The sequence below is a fragment of the Rattus rattus genome, chromosome 10 (genome assembly GCF_011064425.1).
Source record: "Rattus rattus isolate New Zealand chromosome 10, Rrattus_CSIRO_v1, whole genome shotgun sequence".
NCBI classification, from domain to species: domain Eukaryota; kingdom Metazoa; phylum Chordata; class Mammalia; order Rodentia; family Muridae; genus Rattus; species Rattus rattus.
Window position 1 is genome coordinate 50,069,711 of NC_046163.1, and position 21,956 is coordinate 50,091,666.

Below are 21,956 nucleotides of genomic sequence, written 5' to 3' on the forward strand. Positions count from 1 at the left end.
TCTTAACCACTGAGCCATCTCTCCAGCCCCAAAAGATTTTAATATCAAATCCAAATCCAGTTTACATGACTAACTGTCTGGATGGCCAAGCAGAGTACCGTGTGTGTGTGTGTGTGTGTGTGTGTGTGTGTGTGTGTGTGTGTGTGTGACATAACAAGCCACCACCCCACAGCTGTTACAGTCAGTAATTATCCTGGGACGTCCAACTGAAACTTGACATCCGCCATGAAAGATGCCAATGGAGAAGCACCTTTCCCAGGGTCCATCCCAAGCTGAGTCCTAAGTTCATGGTTTCTTTGTCTGTGATCCCAGCGCTGGCAACGTTTTCACTTCATCCACTCTGTTCTTGTGGATTTGGAAAGCAGGGGTTATCCATCGGCCACACGAGCACTGTTCACCATACCAGTTAAAGGAACCCAACTTGGCACTGCATTTTGGGCAAAGAAGCTGAAAAAAAAAAACAAAAAACATGTTACTATGTCCACTTTTATACACACTCGGCAACCGTCTTTGACAAAACAGAATATAAAACAGCTAAGGCGCAGTTTCTGTCATCAAGGAAATTATAATGTTCCCACATACATAAGATACACTTACTTATCTGATCGTTAACTACAAATACTACAGAAGATGTCGTACTTTATACTGAAGAGGGGGAACAGGAATCCAGGCTGAAGGGGAAAAGCAAAGCTCACAGCCACTAGGAATGTTTTTATCAGGGTAACCAACACTTGGTTTCTATTCCAGGACTCCAAGCTGGAACATCAGGGTAAAGGGCAGAAATGCACGCTCAGACTTCATCCTCTATTACTGCCCGCTGTCAGTGGCGTGTAGGTCAGAGACGCTGACGTTCCAGCACGAGAGAAATCCAAAGTATTCACCAAGTTCTCTAATGTTAATGATAGCATTACCATTTGTGTTTAGTATACATGGTCTGAGTAGGGCTTTTTCTTTTAAATATTGAGCTACAAAAAGTCTGGACATAGGGCCAGCAAGATGGATGAGTGTGTAAAACCTGGGTTTGATTCCTGGAACTCAAGCAAAGGTAGAAAGCACAAAACCGTCATGATCTCCACACATGCACCATGGCACACATGAGTTTTATTTACGTCTGTACATAAAACTCAGAAACACGAGTGGAAAAACAAAAACCAGGGAGTGGGACCATGAAGAGTTTGAGGATAACCTCAGCTACATAGGACATATAAAGACAGCCTAGTCAGTCAGTCAGTCAGTCAGTCAGTCTCTCTCTCTCTCTCTCTCTCTCTCTCTCTCTCTCTCTCTCTCTCTCTCTGTCTCTTCTCACACACACATATTTCTCTACTTTCTTAAACTTTAATGTGACAAAATATACTATAAGTTTGAGATAGGAAAAAACTATTTGATGAAGCTTATCTATAATATTCAAATATCTATAATATTCATATCAAGAAAAAACAAAGCTATAAAACACTTTACAGAAAAAGAAACTATAAATGGCCAATGCTGATGAGCCAGTTTTGTCACCTTGACACAAGCTAGTCACCTGGGAAGAAGTCTTGACTGGGGAATGGTCTCCATCAGACTGGCCTCTGGGGGCGATTTAGGCATAATGTTTATAAGCACTGTGTGAAGACATACGTGTCTGTCCTTCCTTGCCCATCTAAGGCATCCTCTGACTGGATTAGATAAAAAGCCTACGGCCCATTAGCAAAGGCAGGAAGTAGAAGGCAAAAGTTCTGAGAAAGAGTCAGGTGTGAGGAGATTCCCACCTGGTCTCAGAGAAGTCAGACTTATGAATCTGAGGAGAGGTAACCAGCCACATGGCAGACATAGAATAGTATAAATGAGTTCATGTAAGTTGCAAACTAATCAGGAAACAAGCCTAGCTTACGGCCAAGGCATAATACATAAGTAAGTCTTCGTGTCATTATTCAGGAACTGGGGCAGATTTTAAAAAGCCCAAAGGGTTACAGGGCATTCTCTTGATTAATGATTGCTGGGGAGAAGGGGGAAGCTAGCCCACTAATGGATGGTGCCACCCCTGGATTAGGTCTGGTCTATATAAGAAAGCAGGCTGAGTGGGCCATAAAGACCAAGCCAGTAAGAAGGCAGAGTTTGTCCATGGTCTCTGCTTCAGTTCCTGCCTCCAGGTCCCTCCTCTGGCTTCCTAGAAGATGAACTGAAAGCTACAACATGAACTAACCCTTTCCGTCCCAGGTTGGTGTTGGTCATGGTGTTTTCCACAGCAACAGAAACCTATCAGCTGGTAAATAGGGAAATACACTAATCTGAAGTAGGAAACATGAAAAGTCAGGGGCATTTTAGAATTAACAATGATTTTATTCCACAAACATTTAGTATGATGAGGAAGACAAAGAAACATGTACACACATTCTCTTAGTGAGAAGAAATTCTATAAGGGATTTATGAATGTTAGCCTTAATGGAGTTGTTGAGCCACGAGTTCCATTTCTAAGTAGCTCTTCTGCGGAAATCGTAAATACATGTACAAAGAAACAAACACAGATGTGACTTAGATACTGATTGATTGGTTGGTTGGTTGATTGATTGACTGATTAAAATATCTTGCTAGGCAGCTCTGGCTAGCCTGGATCTCTATGTACACAAGACTCACCACTCACCTTAAACTCACAGAGATCCATCTGACTCTGCCTCCTGAAGGCTGGGATAAAAGGTATGTACCATCCACTACACCCACCCGTGATTTAGAGTCTTTTTACAAAAAATGGCTTTACTGTGTCTGTATGCACTCATATTACAGGCTAAATTAAGGCAGCAAGCCAAAAGCACAACAGCCAAAACTGGATTTCTCTGAGGTCGAAAGCTCTCTGACAAACCCTAATCCTAGGGATGGGAAGAGAGCCAGGTCCAGCTGTGCAGTCTTACAATTCCAGCACCTGCGAGGTAGACGCAGGAGGACCAGGAGTGGAGCAAGCCTGGGCTCCATGAGATCCTGTCTCAAAAATCAACACTGGGCAGGGGCCAGGCTTCGTAATGCATATCTAATGCCACCGCTCAGAAGGCTGAGGACGAAGGAGGAGTTCAAGCCCAACCTAGGCCACAGAGCAAAACCACAGTGAAAGTAACAGCAGCAAAAACTCGGAGTGACTCCCGACGAGTGTACTGAGTGGGGTGATCACCAAACACAAAAACAAACCAACCAACCCCTGCAGCTATAATAAAACACTATAAAATGGTGAATCACACATAAATAACTGAGAGCAGTTCAATCTGAACATGTGGATAACCCTCTCCAGACAACAGAGTAACTAATACAAATTGTTTCCTCAACACTAGATTGCAAGTACATGGACAGACTGCCGCCTTAATTTAGCCTACGGAATGAGCGCTCATAAAAGATTCTAAATCATAGCTGAGTATATTCGCAAGTGAGATAATATATAAAAGGTTTCATAAAGAATCTATTGTATAGACCTTCATACGCCCATACGTCCTTTCCAACTCATTAAGATTGTTACTACACACGGTTGAGTTGTAGCTCATGGAGAATACACAGGGCATGTGAGTGCCCTGGATCAAATCCCCAGCATTAAAAAAAAAAAAAAAAAAGGGTTGGGGATTTAGTTCAGTGGTAGAGCACTTGCCTAGCAAGCACAAGGCCCTGGGTTCGGTCCCTAGCCCCGAAAAAAAAAAAAAAAATTGTTATAGAATACCTCAGATGAATAGCAAGTATGCAGAAGGGAAATTGTGAGGGCCTCAGGAATATGATTCTGAGCTCCAATCTTTAACAGAGAATGAAAAGCATCCCATAGCAAATGAATTAAGTTCAAAGACCAGAAAAATAGAAAATATGCGTCATAAAGCCAAATGAGAAAAATAAATTTTAAACCTAATTTTGCCTTGATTTATCCCCCTATTTAATTTTGTGATCTATCGAATTATCCTTAAAATGTTAGTCTTACATTTGAAAACATAAAATAAGAGTTTGAAATAAACCTAACTTGGATGTGGTTCTCCATCAAATGTGGCTAATGAATTTGAATCAGCTAATTTTTAAAAACATTTGACTTGAATACTGGAGGCATGGTTTCATGGTAGAGTGCGTGCTTACATGGATAAGACCTTGAATTTAATTTAAAAAGAAGTCATTTATTTTTGATAGCCTTACCCATATACTAAAATGGTATAATCCTCAGACTCTTCGGGAAGGAAATGTTAAACATGGTGTTGATTTGTTTTGGCTTTTGTCCAGACAGTAAGCTGGCACCGGAGGCCAAGGTCCTCTGGCCAAGTCTGATGACCTGAGCTTGATTCTGAAACTCATGGTGAACAGACAGAATCAACTTCCACAAGTTCCTCTGGCTTCCACGTAGGTGAGTGTGTGTTACTCAAACCTCCCACTCCCCACAGGTACATACACCAAATAGAAAGTGAAGAAAATGTAATACAAACAAAACAAAACAAAAGTAAATAAAAATGTGTTTGCTGTACTGTCTTGGGATAGCGTCTCATGAATGTGACGTTAACGACTGACCTCCTGCCTCAACCTCCCGAGTGCTGGGGATGCCCAGCTTACATGATGCCGGAGATGGAATCCAGAGCCCCGTGCACAACCCTAGGCAAGTACTCTGTCAACCGAGCTACGTCCCCGGCTCTAACACTGAGTTTAAGGCATAAAAAGGAACAGAATTTAGATGATACGACGAAACCGTAGAAAGCCCTGTTCTCACCTGTCCATCCATAACCCCCAACAAAGCAGACTCCATCCACTGCACAGGTTCGATGAAGTAGGATGTACACTGAGCCTGATTCCCTGTGGTAAGTACGGAAGACAGTGCCGTTCTCTTGTGAGCAAAGGCTATTGGCCCACTTCCTTCACTATGATCCAAAATGCTGGAACGTCTAAATAAAGATCGCCTGTGAAACCACCAAAGACAAAAGCATTAACGAAAGCCCAGATGAGACGTATAATACGTCTTACAGGTCAATATACGCCATTGAGTACGCTACTCGACACTTCAGTTGCCCTACAATCCGATTACTAAATTGTGAGGCAGGTTTGGACTTGAAATTTTCGTAATATTCAAGTAAACAAATTCTTCTTGCAGAAATAAAAGCTTCAAGTGCTTTTCCAATTACCACGATGATTAAAATTTCCAGGGGACACAAGATATTTTACCTGCACTTTCTACATTTGTAGAGGATGTCATCTTTTAATCCTTGTGAAACGGTAGTTGGGTCGACAGCAAAGAGTTCTCGAGGCAAATTCCGAAGTTCTACAAGATAAATGCATCCAACTGTCAAGACGAACCTTCTAGATTTTCAGATAAAATCCCAATGCCGAACTGAGGTGATCCATGCTAAACTCAGAAACTAAAGGCAAAGATCTCCATGTTGAGAAGCGAGGTAGGAAAGCAAATCGAGCAAGCCCTCGCTGTGAATGGGGAGCCTGACTTCAATCCCGCCATTTTTAAACCACGTGACTTTCTGCTAAACTAAAGGAACCGACAGTCTCTGCCTCCTAGGATTTCCTGGAAAGTGACAGAATGCATTCAGTGTCCAAGAAAAAGACAGCCCAGAAGAATCCAGTCAACCCAGTACCCGTGTTTGCTCACCTGGATACTTCTCAGTCACCTTTTGCAAACGGTACTGCTTGTAAACGGCACTGGAGGTCTGGACTTCCTGTCCCATGGCCTCATAGAGCCTCAGTTGCCACTCGAACCCCTCATTCATCCTGCAGTGGTAACGAGTATGACGTTCAGAGTCTCTGATTAAGGAGACATGAAAACAAGAGAACTGCTTGCAGCCAAGAAGGAAGACCCTGTTTGCCTCTGGCCTATGGAAGTGCAGAGAGACGCACCTACCACACACATGCACATACACCACACACATACACGAGCGTGCACATACGTGTATGTGCGCACACACCATACACACATACCATACACAAACACACACACAGTATACATACATGCACATAGACACACACCATACACACACAAAATAACACACGCACGCACGCACGCACGCACGCACGCACCCGCGGGAGTGGGACTCCAGAGGACTCACTTAGCCTCTGGCTTGATGGTCTGGAGGTTTTCATAGGCTTTTTCAAAGGTAAGCTGTTCGGTCTTCATTATGAAAGCCGTCACTACAGCAACACTGCGGCTGACTCCTGCATGACTGAAAAAGAGACCTTCGAAATAAAATAGCAGATAGCAGCAGTTAAAAAGCAAGCCAGGCTGGGCACGGTGGCACACGCCTCTAATCCCAGCACTCGGGAGGCAAAGGCAGGCAGATCTCTGTGAGTTCAAGGCCAGCCTGGTTTACAGAGTTGAGTCCAGGATGGCCAGGGATACACAGAGAAACCCTGTCTCAATCAATCAACCAACCAACAAATAAACTAAAAGACAAAGCCCAGCGACTGTTAGTGGTAACGTTTAGGTCCACCTCACTCCTTTCTGAGTCACGACGATCTCCCACCTCAGCCTCCTCGGTGCTGGAATTCCAGGTGCGGCGCCCTGTACCCAGCTCATTTCTATTTCCATTCAAATTAACCCACTGCCCCTTAAATACTGTCAACACACAACATTCCGAACAGTTGGATGCATTAACTATTCTACAATGCCTGCCTTCAATGTTTTAACTGTTGCCATGGCTCCTCGGCTCTTGACTTCAAGTTGTTCCAGATCTGATTCCATACTTCTCATCACTACCTTCTGTCCTTGTGTAAATCTTTACAACTACTGGTACACAGGAAGTGTCCAACGAAGCAGTTCAGACGGACTCCAACAGGACTGCCCTGGGATCCCCAAACACCAACTAAGATTTTCCTTCTTTTTTTCCCCCACGCCAGTACTTAATAACTATTTGCATTGGCTCCTTCCACCTTGTGGAAGAGATGGGTGCAGGCAGCAGTTTGGCCATCGTGCGCCCTCTGGTGGCCCTCAGGGGCAATGAACACAGTTGGCCACACAGGGCGTCAATTAATAGTCGAACACAGGGTTGTAGTGATCCTCACTCAGGTCTGTACCCCAGACCCAACTTGGGCTGGGTACCTGGGCTTCTTGGGGCGAAGCCCTGCACCTCTAACTCTCATACTCGACCGTATTGGACACCTGATGTTCTGACGAACCTTCACTGCTTCAAACAGTCCTTGTCCACTTCCTGCTTGGTGAGGATGAAGAAGAGGATACCACAGGGGAAGCCGATGGCCCAGGCTAGTCCCACAGCTTTCATGGGGTTCTTGCCCCTCTTTCTGGGAATGTATTCTAGCTCAGGGACGCCCTCTTGCATTCTGGTGAGGTGTGGCGTGCGTGTATGTATATATACATATATATTATAGTCATATATGTTATATTATACATTATAATTATAATTAGATTTTATACATTTATAGTTAATATATAATTATATAATATAGGTATGTTATATAAACATTTGTATGAATATAACATAACTAATATATAATATACATTAATATATTTAATAATTTTTGTGGAGGGAGGCAAGCTCCATGTGTGACCTATCTGGGCTGACCTCCAAGTCAAGAGTCATAGGGCAGAAGCACACTATGTAAAAGCAAAGTTCTAATCTGAGGTAATCTGGAGATTGGGGGAGTGGGGGTGGTGAGGACCTAGACATTATAATCTGAAGTTATCTGGAGATTGGGTTGGTGAGGACCTAGACATGCTCACAGGTGCTAGTGGGAGAGAATAAGATCCCAATGGACACTCTGTCAACTTCCTGTCCCAGAGAGCCACAAGGCGCTGGGGGATGACTTAATTTCTGGGAGAAAGAATCAGAGACTGTGATCTAACAGTTTGGGCTTAGTAGCAAATCACACTTTGTGACCGCTCTGGGTACATAAAAAAAAAAAAAAAAAAAAAAAATTGTAAGGCTACAGAACAAATCCACGGTCCAAGGCCCTTTGCTCTTAACGTTGGAGTCTCTCCGGACCCGTTTATCACTGCTTTTGCTTCTCTTTCTCCCCACGCACCCTAGGGCAGGACGGAGAGGCTAGAAGCACTCTTCTTCAACCCTAAGCACAAAAACCAGAATTAAAGCCAAAGCAGTAAGTAGCACGTGCGTAGAATACCAGCACTGGGAGTGGTTGCGGGAGGGTCCCAAGTTCAAGGACTGTCTAGACCGCACAGCAAAACTTACATCCCAAAAGCAAAACAACACAAATATGGAGAGAAACATCACTCTAACTTTCCTCCACCTTTTTTTTTTTTTTTTTTTGTTGGTTTTTTTTTCGGAGCTGGGGATCGAACCCAGGGCCTTGCGCTTCCTAGGCAAGCGCTCTACCACTGAGCTAAATCCCCAACCCCTTTCCTCCACCTTTCTAAGAGCCTGCCCCCAAAGGCTGCTTCTTAAGATCGGGGCTGTGTCATCACAGTAGCAGTATGTTTGCCTAACGTGCTACAAGCAGGACAAATTAATTCTCCGATCGATTTAGTCCGATACATCCTAAGACCACAATTCCAGAAAGGGCTTTGCCTATACACCCGAGGAGGACGATCAATTCAGGACAGGCTGAGTTTCCTGGCTCATTTCCTTAGCATTATGTCACACTCCTCTTGTCCAATCCCTTTTCTATACGACTGTCCAGTCTTAATTAGTCCCAGAATGTGAACGAACGGTTTTCCTTTGGTCCGTGCATGCTTCTCTAAACCTGCGAGTCACGTAAATCTTTGATTAAAACTGCCCGAGCATGGTGGCTCACTAAAGGTGTGCAGCGCTCTGGATGCAGAGGCAGGCGGATATCTGTGCTTTTTGAAGCCAACCTGCTCGATATAGCGAGTTCCGGGCCTGCCAGATCTGTACCGTTAGACCCTGCCTCAAAAAACAAAAAGCCCCATGTTTGTCTCTTGTTAACCATAGTGAGCTTTAGGACGAGGAAGAAAAGTATCACGTACTTTCACCCCTGTACTCCATTCACCGGCATGATTCTGACTTCTCTTACAAAGCTGCTAAACTTGATGAAATAATTGTAATGGTTAGTGATTAATGAACTAATCTGATGAACCCCAACTCCAAAAACACAGATAGGCAGATAGACCGATGGACGGATGGATGATGCACAGACAATAGTTGCTGAAAAATGAAATCAAACAAAACCCTAACCAAGGGCGGGATTACGAACTCTCCTTTGAGCCACAAACCCCAAGGGAAGATGAGGAAAGAGGGGTTTGGGCTATGACAGCACCGCCCTCCACTTCTGGGCGCCTCTGCAGAGAGGCTAGACACGGGGTAAGGCACCGCCCCCCAGCCTGGGGCACTCACCAGTGCACCAACACCGCACGGCCTTCGGAGCGAGCCTGGCCGATGAAAGCCACGCACCGATCCAAGTGACTGAGCAGGTCGGTCTCGGGTTTGTCCAGCGCGGGCACGAAGAGGCTCTGGAGACCTTCGAAACCAGCCCCGGCCGGGAAAGCCGGTTCCGAGTCCACGGTCAGCACGGCGGTGATGCCCGCCTCCCTCAGGTAGTCCGGTCCAGCCACTGCCGCCGCCCCACCCAGATACAGCCCGGGCCGCACTTCCACCGCGTGCCCAGCCGAGCTGGCGGGGCTGGTAGTCGGAGCCTGACGCCCGCAGCCATGGTTAGAGCTCTGTACTTCCAACATGGCGGCGCCAGGAAGCCAGGCAGCCTCTGCCCGCCACCAAGTCACCGGCTAGAGTAACCAGCTCCGGTGTCGGACTAACTCCAGCCGCTCGGTAGCGCCATGGGAGGACCACGGCAATAGGGAAAATGACTGATTCTGGGGAAGGTGATGTGAGGCTTGCTGGGACTGTGTGCTAAGTAAGCTCCTTTTAGAGCAGCCTTTCCACCCAAGCCTCTAAAGTCCAAGGCAGAAAATGAAGTCTCCATTCATCCATTACTGGTGGGTTCGCAAACTTGTACAGTCACTATGGAAATCAGCTCGGAAGTTCCTCAGGAGGATGGGAATCTACCTCAAGATAGACACTTGCCCAACCATGTTGTCCATTGATGCTTCCTAATAGCCAGAAATCGGAAACCTAGATGTGTCACAACAGAAGATTGGATAAAGAAAATGTGGTGCGTTTTACACCATAAGGTATTACTCAACCATTTTTTTTTTAAATGAAATTCACAGGTAAATGGATAAAGGTAGGGGGGAAAAATCATTCTGAGTGAGGCAACCCAGACCCAGAAAGACAAATCTGGTATGTATAAGTTTATATGTGGATATTAGCTGTTAGGTCAATGATAACCAAGCTGCAATCTATAGAACCTCAGAGCTTAAGTACAGAGCAAAGGACCAGGGAGGAAAGATAGATCTCCCTAGGAAAGGTAAATAGAATAATAGATAGTTATGCTGGATTGAGGGGCGGCTAGAACAGAAGGATCCAATGGGAAAGGGAAGAGAAAAGCAGGGACAGACAGCTAAAATTAAGGGTGGGTGGGGGGCATGAAAACCTAATATGGTAGAGCTTCCTAAAATAAACGTATATGAAGGCAATCTAAATGAAATGTCCAAATAATGGGGGAGACAGACTCCCCAACTGGACATCTCTTGTCACCAAATGAAGCTTCCAGTGTCAGGATTGGGCGACATCTAATTGAGTTGTTGGTCAATGGAGTCTCATGGAACCCACCCCCACCCCACCCCAAACCCACTCAAACTGTTGCCAAGACCTTAGGCTGCTCTCCACCAACTGATGGCAAGACCCCAATCCTGAAGACAACACCTACATAACTCACTAGACATGGAGAAGCTGAACTTCTTCCTTCAGAGAGCCTTCACCCACATATACGCGTGTCTTTGGTGCAGGACGGTATTCCACACGCTACCAAAGGAGAAATCTGAACACCAGCCCAGCCTCAAACCCTTTGATCTACAATGGTGTCCTGCCTGCAAGATATGCTAGTGCAATGGTGGCAGGAACCAGCCAGTATCTGATCTGATTTAAAACCCACTACACGAGATAGAACCCATACTGAACTTTGCTTGGGTACCAAGAACCATGATCCTAGATCGCTGTACTGGTTTGAATATGCTTAGCCCATGGGAAGTGACACTATTAGGAGCTGTGGCCTTGTTGGAGGAAGTGTGTCACTGTGGAGGTGGGCTTTGAGAGCCCCTAGTGTTCAAGCTCTGCCCATGCAGAAGAGACGCTCCTTCAGGATGCCTGTGAAAAATAGCTGCTGCTCCTCTAGGTTCCTCCAGCACGTCTGCCTGGAAGCTGCCATGCTTCCAGACATGATAACAGACTGAACCTCTGAAACTGTAAGCCATCCCCCAATTAAATGTTTGCCTTTATATTGTAAGGCTCAAAGTGAGTCTTCACTTCCGCGAGACCCCTCAAGTGAGACAGGAGAACAGAGTTAGATGCAAACACAAGAGGTTTATTTTTTTGGCGTGTTGGGGTCGACCTTCAATCAGCCCCTTATGGCCAGTGACTAGAAGGTGACCCCGAATGGCTATAACAAGCAGTTTCATACTTTTAGGGGTACAAGTGAAAAGTAGAAGTTTTAAGGTTGCCCCCCTAGACAAAAGTTTAGAGCAGAAGAAAGAAACTGGTCGGGCCTTGAAACTGCAATTACACCAGCCGGTTCGGCAACTCTCTCCCAGGAACTAGCTGACCATAAAGTTAAATTAAAATCTTAAAGAACAATCTTGGGGTTGGGGATTTAGCTCAGTGGTAGAGCGCTTGCCTAGCAAGCATAAGGCCCTGGGTTCAGCCCCCAGCCCCGAAAAAAAAGAAAAGAAAAAAAAAAAAAAAAAAGGAACAATCTTGAGAAACAGGAAGCTTCTCCCAGGAACTGGTGGACCATAAAGTTAAAAAATCTTGAGAAACAGGAAGCTTCTCCTTGTGATTTTTCACTGCATTCTCAACATTTTTCAATGACACCCTCCCTACCCCCTTGGGTTGTGGTTTCTTCCTTTAAATACCTTTTCTCCCAGCCACTCTGGGTCAAACTCCTCTGTCTCTGTGTAGGATACAAGTCTCGACCCCAGTGCACTGGTTCCTATCAATAAATCTCGTGTTTTTACAGCAAGGACGGTCTTACGTGAGTTCTTGGGGGGTCGCATCATACCAAGACTTGAGTGAGGGTCTCCCTGCTTCGGGGATCTTTCACAGGTTACATCAGCAAGGTTATAGTTTAAATTTATTGGCTAAGCATATTGACCTTTGAATCCATTGGCTAGCAAGCATATGACATGCATTCAAACTCTATCTGGGATCAGAGGGTCAGGTGACTATCAGTCAGTACATCCTGCGGCTTTTCAAGAATGTCCCTGCTCCTCCTGAGAACTTCAGGTGGAGAATGGAACTTGGCCTAGCCTTACCCAAGTCAGGAAGCTGGTACTTGGCCTAATCTTGTCCTGAGGCAGTGGGTGTAAGGCTGGCGAAAGCCCCTAGGTTCCTTCACATGAACCCCATAACTTTCTACCAGGCCAATTCTCTTAATAGCTCTTATACTTCAGTAAGAACTAGGGTCCTTCATTATAAGTTGCCTTAGTCACGGTATCTCTTTACAGCAATAAAACCCTAACTAAGACAATAGCCCAGGGACCTAAGGTAAAACAAAATACTTGAGAGAGAGAGAGAGAGAGAGAGAGAGAGAGAGAGAGAGAGAGAGAGAGACATAATGACATTCTGCTATACTCATACACCAGTGCCTTGTCCAGTCATCCTCAGAGAAGCTTCCTCCTGCAGCAGATGGGAACAAATACAGAGACCCACAAGCTAGACATTATGCAGAGAGTGAGAGACCTCAGAACACTCAGCCCTAAGTAGGATGTCTTCATCAAATCCCTTCCCTCAGGGCTCCAGGACCCCGCAGAAGAGGAGGCAGGAAGAATGTAAGAACTAGAGGGTGAAAGACCTCCGGAGAGGACCTTTCCCTCAGGAGGAGACCCAAGCGCCCAATGACCGAGCCGAGTCCACTCGGATGCAATCAGCAAGAGGGTTTATTGGAAAACACAGGTACCTGCGGGCACACAGTCTCTTCGGAGGACTTGCGCGCCCAGCAGCTCCAGCATGGGGCTTTTATAGGGATTGGGGAAGCAGAAGCGGGTGTACAGAAGCAGATGCATAGTTACGGGGATTGGTGGATTCAAACGAGGCACATAGACTTGTTCACATATGATTGGCTATTTCACATGATGAGGTAATAAGGTATAGCTACACACATTGGCAGGTTTGGGGCGTCCTGGATGTTGGGGGCTGGGGGCTTATCTCTTCCTGCCAGGTGGCCTGTGAGTCAGATCCGGTACTCCTGGTCTGTTCTGCATTCCTTTCCTTTTATGGTCTGTTAGTTCTAGCGGCAGGGCGGGGCTGCCTGGACTTGCTTTTCACAGTGTTTAGCCCTGAGTTTGTGAATTTTGAAACTTACTCTTTTAACTTCATATTTTTAAACCTTAAATCTGTATAATTTTCCTTTCAAGGGGATTTAGGACAGCAAGAAAAAGTCCTTCTAAAGATGGCAGGATCAACGCACATATGAACTCACAGGAACCCAGGCAGTGTGCACAGGCATGCACAGGTCTGCACCAGATAGGATCCTAGAGCTGAAAAGAGAAGTGGAAACATGCCCATCCCTTACCCAGAAGAGGTCTCAAACTGATAACTGTCAGCTCCAAAAGAAACTCTACTTCCCTAAATTCCAAAAGGAGGAAGGGACAAAAGACTAGCGGTGGTGCCTATTAGCATACCAAAGGGCATGCTGGCCTCTAGGCTCCCCACAGGTACCTGTCACACATCCCAGAGTCTGTGTAATCATCCTAACCCTTCTCACCTCCTCCCCAACCCTAAACATCCCAAACTCAAGGGCTTGCCTTTCCCTAGCTGCTCTTTCTCCTTATAACCTTGCTCTTTTGGTCCCTCCTCCTCTCCCTCTCCCTCTCCCTCTCCCCCTCTCCCTCCCTCTCCCTCTCCTCTCCCCTCCTCCCTCCCTCTCCCTCTCCCTCTCCTCTCCCTCCCTCCCCTCTCCCTCTCCCCTCCCCTTCCTTCTTCTCTCCCTCCCTCCGTCTGTCCCACTCCTTCCCTTTTTTTGCTCTCCTCCGTGTTATCACGTTCCGTGTTATCACGTTCCGCTCCATCCCTTCAACCCCACCTCCATACAACTCACATCACCAGTGTCTTTACTGTGCCCCCTCACGTGCGCCTTAAGTTACTTTAAGGAGTGAAGGGGAAAATGTATGCTTTCAGCTCCGTGTGGTGCCACACCTGCAATCCTAGCACTTGGAGGCAGGAGGATCAGAAGTTCAAGATTCGAGGGAGGACATGAATAGATATTCCTCCAAAGAAAATACACTGAAGGCCGTAAAGGCTGTGGAAGATGCTCAGCGCTGCTAGTCACTAGGAGAGCCACCCACCGTGCCGAGACAGGATTCCATGCATGAGATCAGCTACCATAAAAGACATAAATAATGAGGGCATGAAGAAACTGGACTCTTCTGCTGTTGGGAGCAGCCTCAAGATGGTGGAAGCAGCCTTCATGTTATTTTAGTCTTATGTTAGATCAAAAGCAATAGCCTTAGGTGAGATGAAAGCAGCCATACCGGGGTTGGGGAATTTAGCTCAATGGTAGAGCGCTTGCCTAGCAACCTCAAGGCCCTGGGTTCGGTCCCCAGCTCCGGGGGTGGGGGGTGGGGGGTGGGGGGTGGGGACAGAGGAAAGCAGCCATACCTAAGCCTGCACCTGCAGTTCTGCTTGAATTCAATAGATAGAATAAATCTGGTTGTCAGGTCGCTTAGCACTGGTGGTCAGGTCACTAAGCAACCCACCCTAATGTTCCCCCTGCTTGCCAATTTACCCAGCCAATATCCTGGTCATTGAGCCAGGCCCATTCTTTGGTGGTTACCTAACCCCTCCCCACATCTTGCTTCTACCAGTATATCTTCTGCCTGAGAAAAATGAAAATCTTGTTGACTTGTTGACTTGCCGTCTTTGCATCTCTTGTCCCCCATTCTCTCCTGGGTGGACCCCAGACCCTGGTCGACTGCCCTGCAGGTCGGGCATTCTGCATTGCTGCAGGAAGTGTAAAATGAGAAGCCTCTGTGGGAAATGGAACAAAATTAAAAATGAAATTGGAATCCAGTCCAGAATTGAAGGTAGAGCCTCAAAGAAATGTACGGCTGATGTCCATACGCAGGTGAGGGCTGGCCCAAGTTAAGGCGAGGCCTGTGATTGGACAGTGAGAAAGGGGGCGGGGACAGAGTTTTGGTAAAAGGGAGAGAGAGGAAAAAAGAGAGAATCAAGATGGAGGCAGAGAAGGACGACCCAGATCCGTGTGGCCATAAATGGCCACAGGTAGTTATGAATATTTCTTAAGGGATGGATTTCTATAGGTCAATTTATCTTATCTAGGTGGGCAGAATATATCATTATCAGTTGGTTGTGAGTTTATTGTATGGATGTATTGTGGGTTAAGAATTTAACATATAAATCTGATGGCAAAATTACAAGCATCCAGAGTTTTGATTTTAGCGGCTTGCTGGGAGTTGATATTATAACCATTAGGGAGCGGATGTTGGGAACATATACAGAGCAGAGACCTGAGAGAGCTGCAAGAGGGTAGCTGCTGCTGGGACGGGGGGTGTGGGGAGTGTGGGGGGTGTGTGTGACACGATTGCTGGGAGTGTGAGTAGTTTCCAGTAAGAGAGCTGAGAGATACGCAGTCTCCATATGAAACTGGCATGGCAGCAAAAACCCACCTTGGGAACTAGATGCATGGAGAGATTGCTGCTGGGCTCCGAGAGTAGCTTTCGGCAGTATGAGATGGGATGGAGCTTAGTGGGTGAGATGCTCTACTGATTGAGGTGAAGATACCCGGAGATGCCATGTGGCCTAATGGTGAGGGCCAGCGAGGGTCTGAAACAAGAAATACTTGAATGCTCACATTATTTAAATCATTCACAATTGACAAGAAATAGAAGCAATGGCCACTAGCAAATGAATGGATAATTCAACAGGCAGACAGACAGACAGACAGTCACATGTACACAATTACTCTGATATAGAAAAGGGGAAACCCTGGCATATATTAGACTGCAATGAGCACTAAAATCATTACTTTGCTGAAAAGGACAATTGGAACAAGCCAGTGCCAATGAGTCTGATGGTGCAAGCCGGCAATCCTTAACCCAGGAAGCTGAGGCAGCAGGATCACAGTGAATTTGAGCCAATCTGGGTAAGAGAGAGCATGAGAGTCGAGGCTAGGAGAAAATTGGGAGTTGTTATTTGAATGCTATAGAGAGAATTTCAGATTTACAAAACGAGAATGCTCTAAAAATCTGAGCTTTACACTTAAACGTCATCGAAAGAGAATGTTTTCTATTATATGGGTTTTAAAAATATTTATGTATGTGTACATGTGTATGTGCAAGTTCGTGTGTGTGTGTGTGTGTGTGTGTGTGTGTGTGTGTGTGTGCGCGCGCGCGCGCGCGCACACGCAAGTGTGTTCTCACAGAAAAGGGAGTCAGCTTCCCTACAGCTGGGGTTGCAGGCCATGGTGAGCTGCCTAATGTGGGTGCTAGGAACCAAATTTGGGGATTCTAGAAGAGCAAAAACCAATCAACACTGAGCCATCTTTCCAGACCGTGTGTAGGTTTTTAAAATAACTTTTTTAAAAAGTGGTAATTGTTTTAGCTAGGGAGCATGTTTAGTATTTTCTAGTTTGTGCAGACATGATTACAGGGCCTCTCTGTCTCCCCCCACCCTATTTGTTTAAGACAGTTTCATAAGGCTGTTCTCTGGTCTCCAACTCACTATGTTGAAGTCAATGACATGGCATTCAGATGTCTGTCACCATATCCAGCTGAAAGCATAATTTCTTTTCTCAACTCCTTAAATAACTGTAAGTCATTTGTGAGGGGGCACAGTAAAGACACTGGTGATGTGACTGCCCTGTCATATAGTGAAGGAGAAGGACATGTTGTGCACAAGAGAGAGAAAATATCCAGCAACTGCAAGAGAAGAGAAGATAGCAGGGGACAAGAGTGCAGAGACAGACAGACAGACAGACAGTCAGTCAGACAGAGTCAAGGACAGAGAGAGAGAGAGAGAGAGAGAGAGAGAGAGAGAGAGAGAGAATTATGAGTCTAGCAGGGGACAAGGTACAAAGAGCAGAAATGAGAGAAAGGCCAGAATGCTAGCTGGACCTTGAAATGAATAGTAAGTACTTGTGGGTAGGAACTGAGGGATCCTGGAGTCCAGCATGGGCTTTCATATGCAACCACATCTGTCCCCTCTGACAGAGGTAAGGGAAATGACTCCTTTTGGCAGACGGGAACCAGCTTGCCAAGTTCCTGAGGGATACTGGCTTTTATCTGCCCACCAGAAACCTCCTAGAGTTTGATTCATTTCTGGATATTTGGACTGCTTGTGCGACCTAACATAAGGTCCTTCAAGAATGGAGATAGGATACAAATTTAGGTTGAATTCCCACAGAGCATGGACTTCTTGAAGCTGATTTTAATAGTGTCGCTCTTTGTACATTTGGACACTAGATGGCGCCATTAGCCTTTATACAAGACCACTTTTCTGCAAGTTGGATGTGATAGCTATTTTTTTTTATCTTACTGTATTTAATTTTGTTATACAGTTTTCAAATGAATGAAAACCTACCCACTAGTTAAAGGTTAATAACAGAACTGCTTGAAGAGAAAAAAAATCAGCTTTCTCTAATGGAGTGACACTGGATATATCAACCACTCCAGGATTGGTCTCATGTTGACCAACCAATAATGGATTCCAGGTTTCTTGTGTACGTTTTACTTAGTCACTGATTGGGGGGTCTTTTGTTTTGCTTGGGGAGGGTAATCTTGTTTTCTTGGTTGGGGGTGGTATTGGTTTTTTTCTTTTTAAGAAAGAATTTAAAGTTGGGTGGGTAGGGAGGGGGACGGAATCTGGAAGGACTTAGGGGAGGGGAAGAATATGATCAAAATAATTTAATAATTTAATATAATAATATCAAAGCTGTTTTAAATAATAAAGACTATAAAAAGGAATCACTCTTATTCTCTACCATAGATAGGTAATTAAAAGGTGTATCTGAAAATGACATCCTAATAATAATGTTCCAACATACGATGGGTACTCATGTTAAGTAATGGTGCAGAGCTGAACCGCAGCTTCTCTTTTATCCAACTTTAACAATGACTTTGGTCCAATATTCTTCCGTTAAAATGCTAGATAATGTCAGGTGGTGGTGGTGGCGTAGGGCGTTAACTCTAGCATTCAGGAGGCAGAGGCAGGCAGATCTCTTGAGTTCAAGGCCAGCCTGGTCTAAGAAGTGAGTCCCAGGACAGCCAAGGCTACACAGAGAAACTCTGTCTCAGAAAAACCAAAAAAGAAAACAGTGCTAAATAACACCTGCCCCACCCCCACCTGATACCTCCCCCAAAAAGAAGCTAAGGGCTAAGGGAAGGGAAGACACTCTTGGAACTTACACACACACACATACACACACATGCACACACACACACACACACACACGCACACACGCACATGCACAAAACAAAGCCACTATGTATCTGTTCATTGCATCATTGTTAAACCACCATTGTTGATGATATTTTTCTCTCCCTTCCTCCCCTCTGTCTCCTTCCCTTCGTTTGTTTTGAGACAGAGCTTGCTCAGGTCTACACCAGCTGTCTGGGAACTAACAGGCTGTGTTAAACTGCGATCAAACTGATCTCCAAGTCATGATCCTTCTGCCTCAGCCTCCCAAACGCTAGGGTTACAGGGATGGAGACGCTGCAGCCAGCCGTTGATGAGCACTGAACAACAATCTTGCCAAGAGATCGAGTCATCCAGTGTGAGGTGGCTTGACTATTTCGAAAGTGCCATTTTACCCAGTGCGGCCAGTCACGCGAACATGCATCGCCCAACACTCCCACATTTTGGTTGTTTCTTTAAATAAATAATAAAAAAGGCTTCGTTTTCATCTTTAACAGTAAGTACTAACTTGCTGCAAATGTGCCTCTCTGCTGAGCAATTAGCAAAGAAATTTCCCCTCTTTTGTCCCTACACCTCTCCATCACAGACTGAAGTTCCTCTTTCTATTTTCAGCAAATTGTTGGTGCTCTGGTGTCGAGTTCGGTACCAGTAAATGTCAAGTTCTGCTGTTCTGTTCTGTTCTGTTCTGTTCTGTTCTGTTCTTTCTTTCTTTCCTTTTCGCTTTGTGTTTTTTGTGTGTTTGGTTTTTGTTTTTGTTTTGACAACATGGCTTATTCTGTAACTTCAAAACCCACTATGTAGCCTATGCTGGCCTCTCACTTGTGGTAGTCCTCCTGCCTGAGACTTCCCAAGTGCTGAGAATTCAGGTGTGAGCCACCATATCTGTAATTATGTCCCTAGTGGGACTTTTGATCCAGGACAGGGGCTGGAGAGATGGCTCGAGAGTTCTCAGTGTTTACTGCTTTTCCGGAGGACTGGAGTTCAGTGTACAGCATCCACACTGGGTGGCCGGTAATTGCCTGTCCTTCAACTCCACGGCATCCAATCCCCTCTTCTAACATCTCCAGGCACCTACACAGATGTAGCACACACTCACATAAACACATAAACACATACACACATAAGTAAAAATGAACCATTATAAAAAAAGAAAAAAGACCTAGAACAGCCATAAAGATACACATGAGATATAGTCTAAAGGTGGAAGACGGGCACCTGGGAACTGGTGGGCTGCCTTGGATGAGTGTGGTTTGAAGCTGGTGGAAACCTCAGTCTTGGATCTTGGACTGTCTGCCCTGCTATCTAGCAATGTGTGATTGGATGCTCTTAAAAAGGCACTAGGCTTTTCTAACTCTCCGTCCCTCCTGAGTAAGTCTGTCTTGATCACAGGATTGCAATAAGGTTTACCTCACCCATCCACGTCTTTTTAGTGAGGAAAGAAATTCCAGGTTACACTAGACAGCAGGTCTCCAGACCAGGAGTGACTGGGAGAAAGGACAGCCAGAGACTTAGTAATGAGGCTCTTGAATGAAGAATCACTATAGCCAAGCAAACCAAACATTCAGAGGTCACGAGAGGGGTACGTGGATCTACACCTATCTTGCTGCAACCACACCTGGAGTCCACCTATTAATTCAAACTCTGATGGTATCGTGTCCCTGTAATCTCAGCCTAACAGGCGCATCACAATCTTAAGATAAGACTTGACCGCACACATAGCAAGATGTGTCTCAAGCAATTTCTTTAGGGGTTTTTTGGTTCTTGGTTTTTGGTTTTTCAGAAAGGCATTTCAATCTTTTCCTTGAGGTCTAATCATTGTCAGTATTTTAAGGAAAAATTTGAGCTCCCCAGAACCTGAGGGCTGAAAGTGACGGACGGGAGTCGAACGCCCCACTGTATAGAAACAACTCAGACGTTTGACCAAATCTTCCAACTCTTTCCATCACTACCCAACATTTGCAAATAGCACAGGGTGTTGCCGTCCTTCTGGGAAGTACTGAGGCAGAAATTTGTCAGTGACCCTTAGGTCATGCTCTCGCTTCCTGTTTTAGCTCCAGAAGAAACTGGTAAACAGCACGAGATGAACGGGACAAGGGACACCACAGATATTTTCTGTTCCATGTCTTGGTTTGCCGAATGTGGTTTGCATAGCCACTCTTCCCCAGTCTTCCCCAAGACAAACAGAAGGCAGGGGACTGGCTGTGGTCCTTCTTTCCCGCTGCCATGTGCCCTTCCGTTTGATTCTGTCATCTATTGCTTGAGTGATTTAAGTGAGACCAGGTAAGCCTTGTGCACTTCAGTGTCCTTATCAAAACCAACCAAACAAGAAAACCAAGACGATCTACGCCTATACTCCCAGTCTCTGAGGATTTTAAATGATAAAACCCAGGAAGCCTATCAACTATGGGTCCATCCTCTACTTGGTTCCAAACCCTTTTCTATTTCATTCTTCATAAACTGCTAAGAGAATTTCAAGCACAGCACTAAATATATTCCTCTTGGTCCTCTGAGTGTGACCAAGCCAAGACATAGGACCAGCCTAGTGCCCATTGGTAGGTGAGTGAGTGAACAAAGGTAAGATGTGTACACAGTGGAGTCGTAGTCAGTTACAGGAAAAGTAAAGTTATGTCATTTTCAGGAAAGTAAATAGAAATGGATTTAAGCTAGACCAGATCATTGTGTTAAGAAAAGAAGCTAGTCACTGAAAGACATGTCACATATTTCCCTCATATACAGAATTTAGATTAAATATATACATATTTACATATGTGAATATATACATACATATACATATGTAATATATTTGCATATACATATATATATATATAGACAGACAGAAATGCACACACACACACACACACACACACACACACACACACACACACACATATATACGGCATGAGAGCACAGAGAGGTCTATGTGTGGGGATGAAAAGTCCAAAGGGAGACAGAGGGGGGAACAAGAGAAGGCAGTGAGAAGAAAGAAATGTTCCATGTTTTTTCTCATGTGCATGGGAATGTATATGCACTCATACGCATAGTTACAGTTTAAACATGAAGTGTCTGTGTTTGAGCACTTGACTCCCAGCTGCTGTGCTCGTTTTGAAGGTTGTGGAGTCTTTAGGACGTAGACTCTGGATGATGGCAGTGGGTCAGTAGGGAGTGAGTCTTGAAGGTTATACGGATCTCTGGTTCTGACCTGAGTTCTGCTTCCTGGTGCAGTTGCCAAGTGAGAGCCTATGACACGCACTGCTGCCTGTGTGGCTTCGGCCACCCAGCACCAGCACAATGGTCTCTACTCTCAGGAACCCTGAGTGACAGCACCACTGGTCCTGTGGGCTGTGGTGATGCAAGCCTGTAATGGCTTTGGAAGAAAAAGGCGAATACATCTGTGTAAATTTGAGGCCAGCCTGGGCTACATAACAAGTTCTAGACTAGCCAGGGCTACATAGTGAAACCCTGTCTCAGGAAATGAAAATTCTTCCTCTCTTAAGTCACTTCTGCCAGATATTTTGTTTCAGCAATGGAAAAAAAAGTATACATATGTGCATACAT

At 45.3% G+C, this 21,956-nt stretch overlaps 1 protein-coding gene across 2 annotated transcripts; it reads right to left on the reverse strand.

Moving 5' to 3' along the window:
• Nucleotides 1-21: 21 nt before the first annotated feature.
• Nucleotides 22-10,055, reverse strand: Dusp12 (dual specificity phosphatase 12). 2 transcript variants are annotated; one of them, XM_032915264.1, is made up of 6 exons: nucleotides 9,252-10,055; nucleotides 6,033-6,146; nucleotides 5,579-5,697; nucleotides 5,143-5,239; nucleotides 4,694-4,880; nucleotides 22-447 (listed from the first exon to the last, which is right to left on the reverse strand). In XM_032915264.1, exons 1-6 carry the CDS (start codon nucleotides 9,590-9,592, stop codon nucleotides 286-288), a joined length of 1,020 nt encoding a protein of 339 aa, XP_032771155.1. In that variant the 5' UTR covers nucleotides 9,593-10,055; the 3' UTR covers nucleotides 22-285. The 2 variants fall into 2 exon arrangements, with proteins under 2 accessions (XP_032771155.1, XP_032771156.1); XM_032915265.1 differs by lacking the exon at nucleotides 4,694-4,880 and having other exon boundaries at nucleotides 369-447.
• Nucleotides 10,056-21,956: the final 11,901 nt, after the last annotated feature.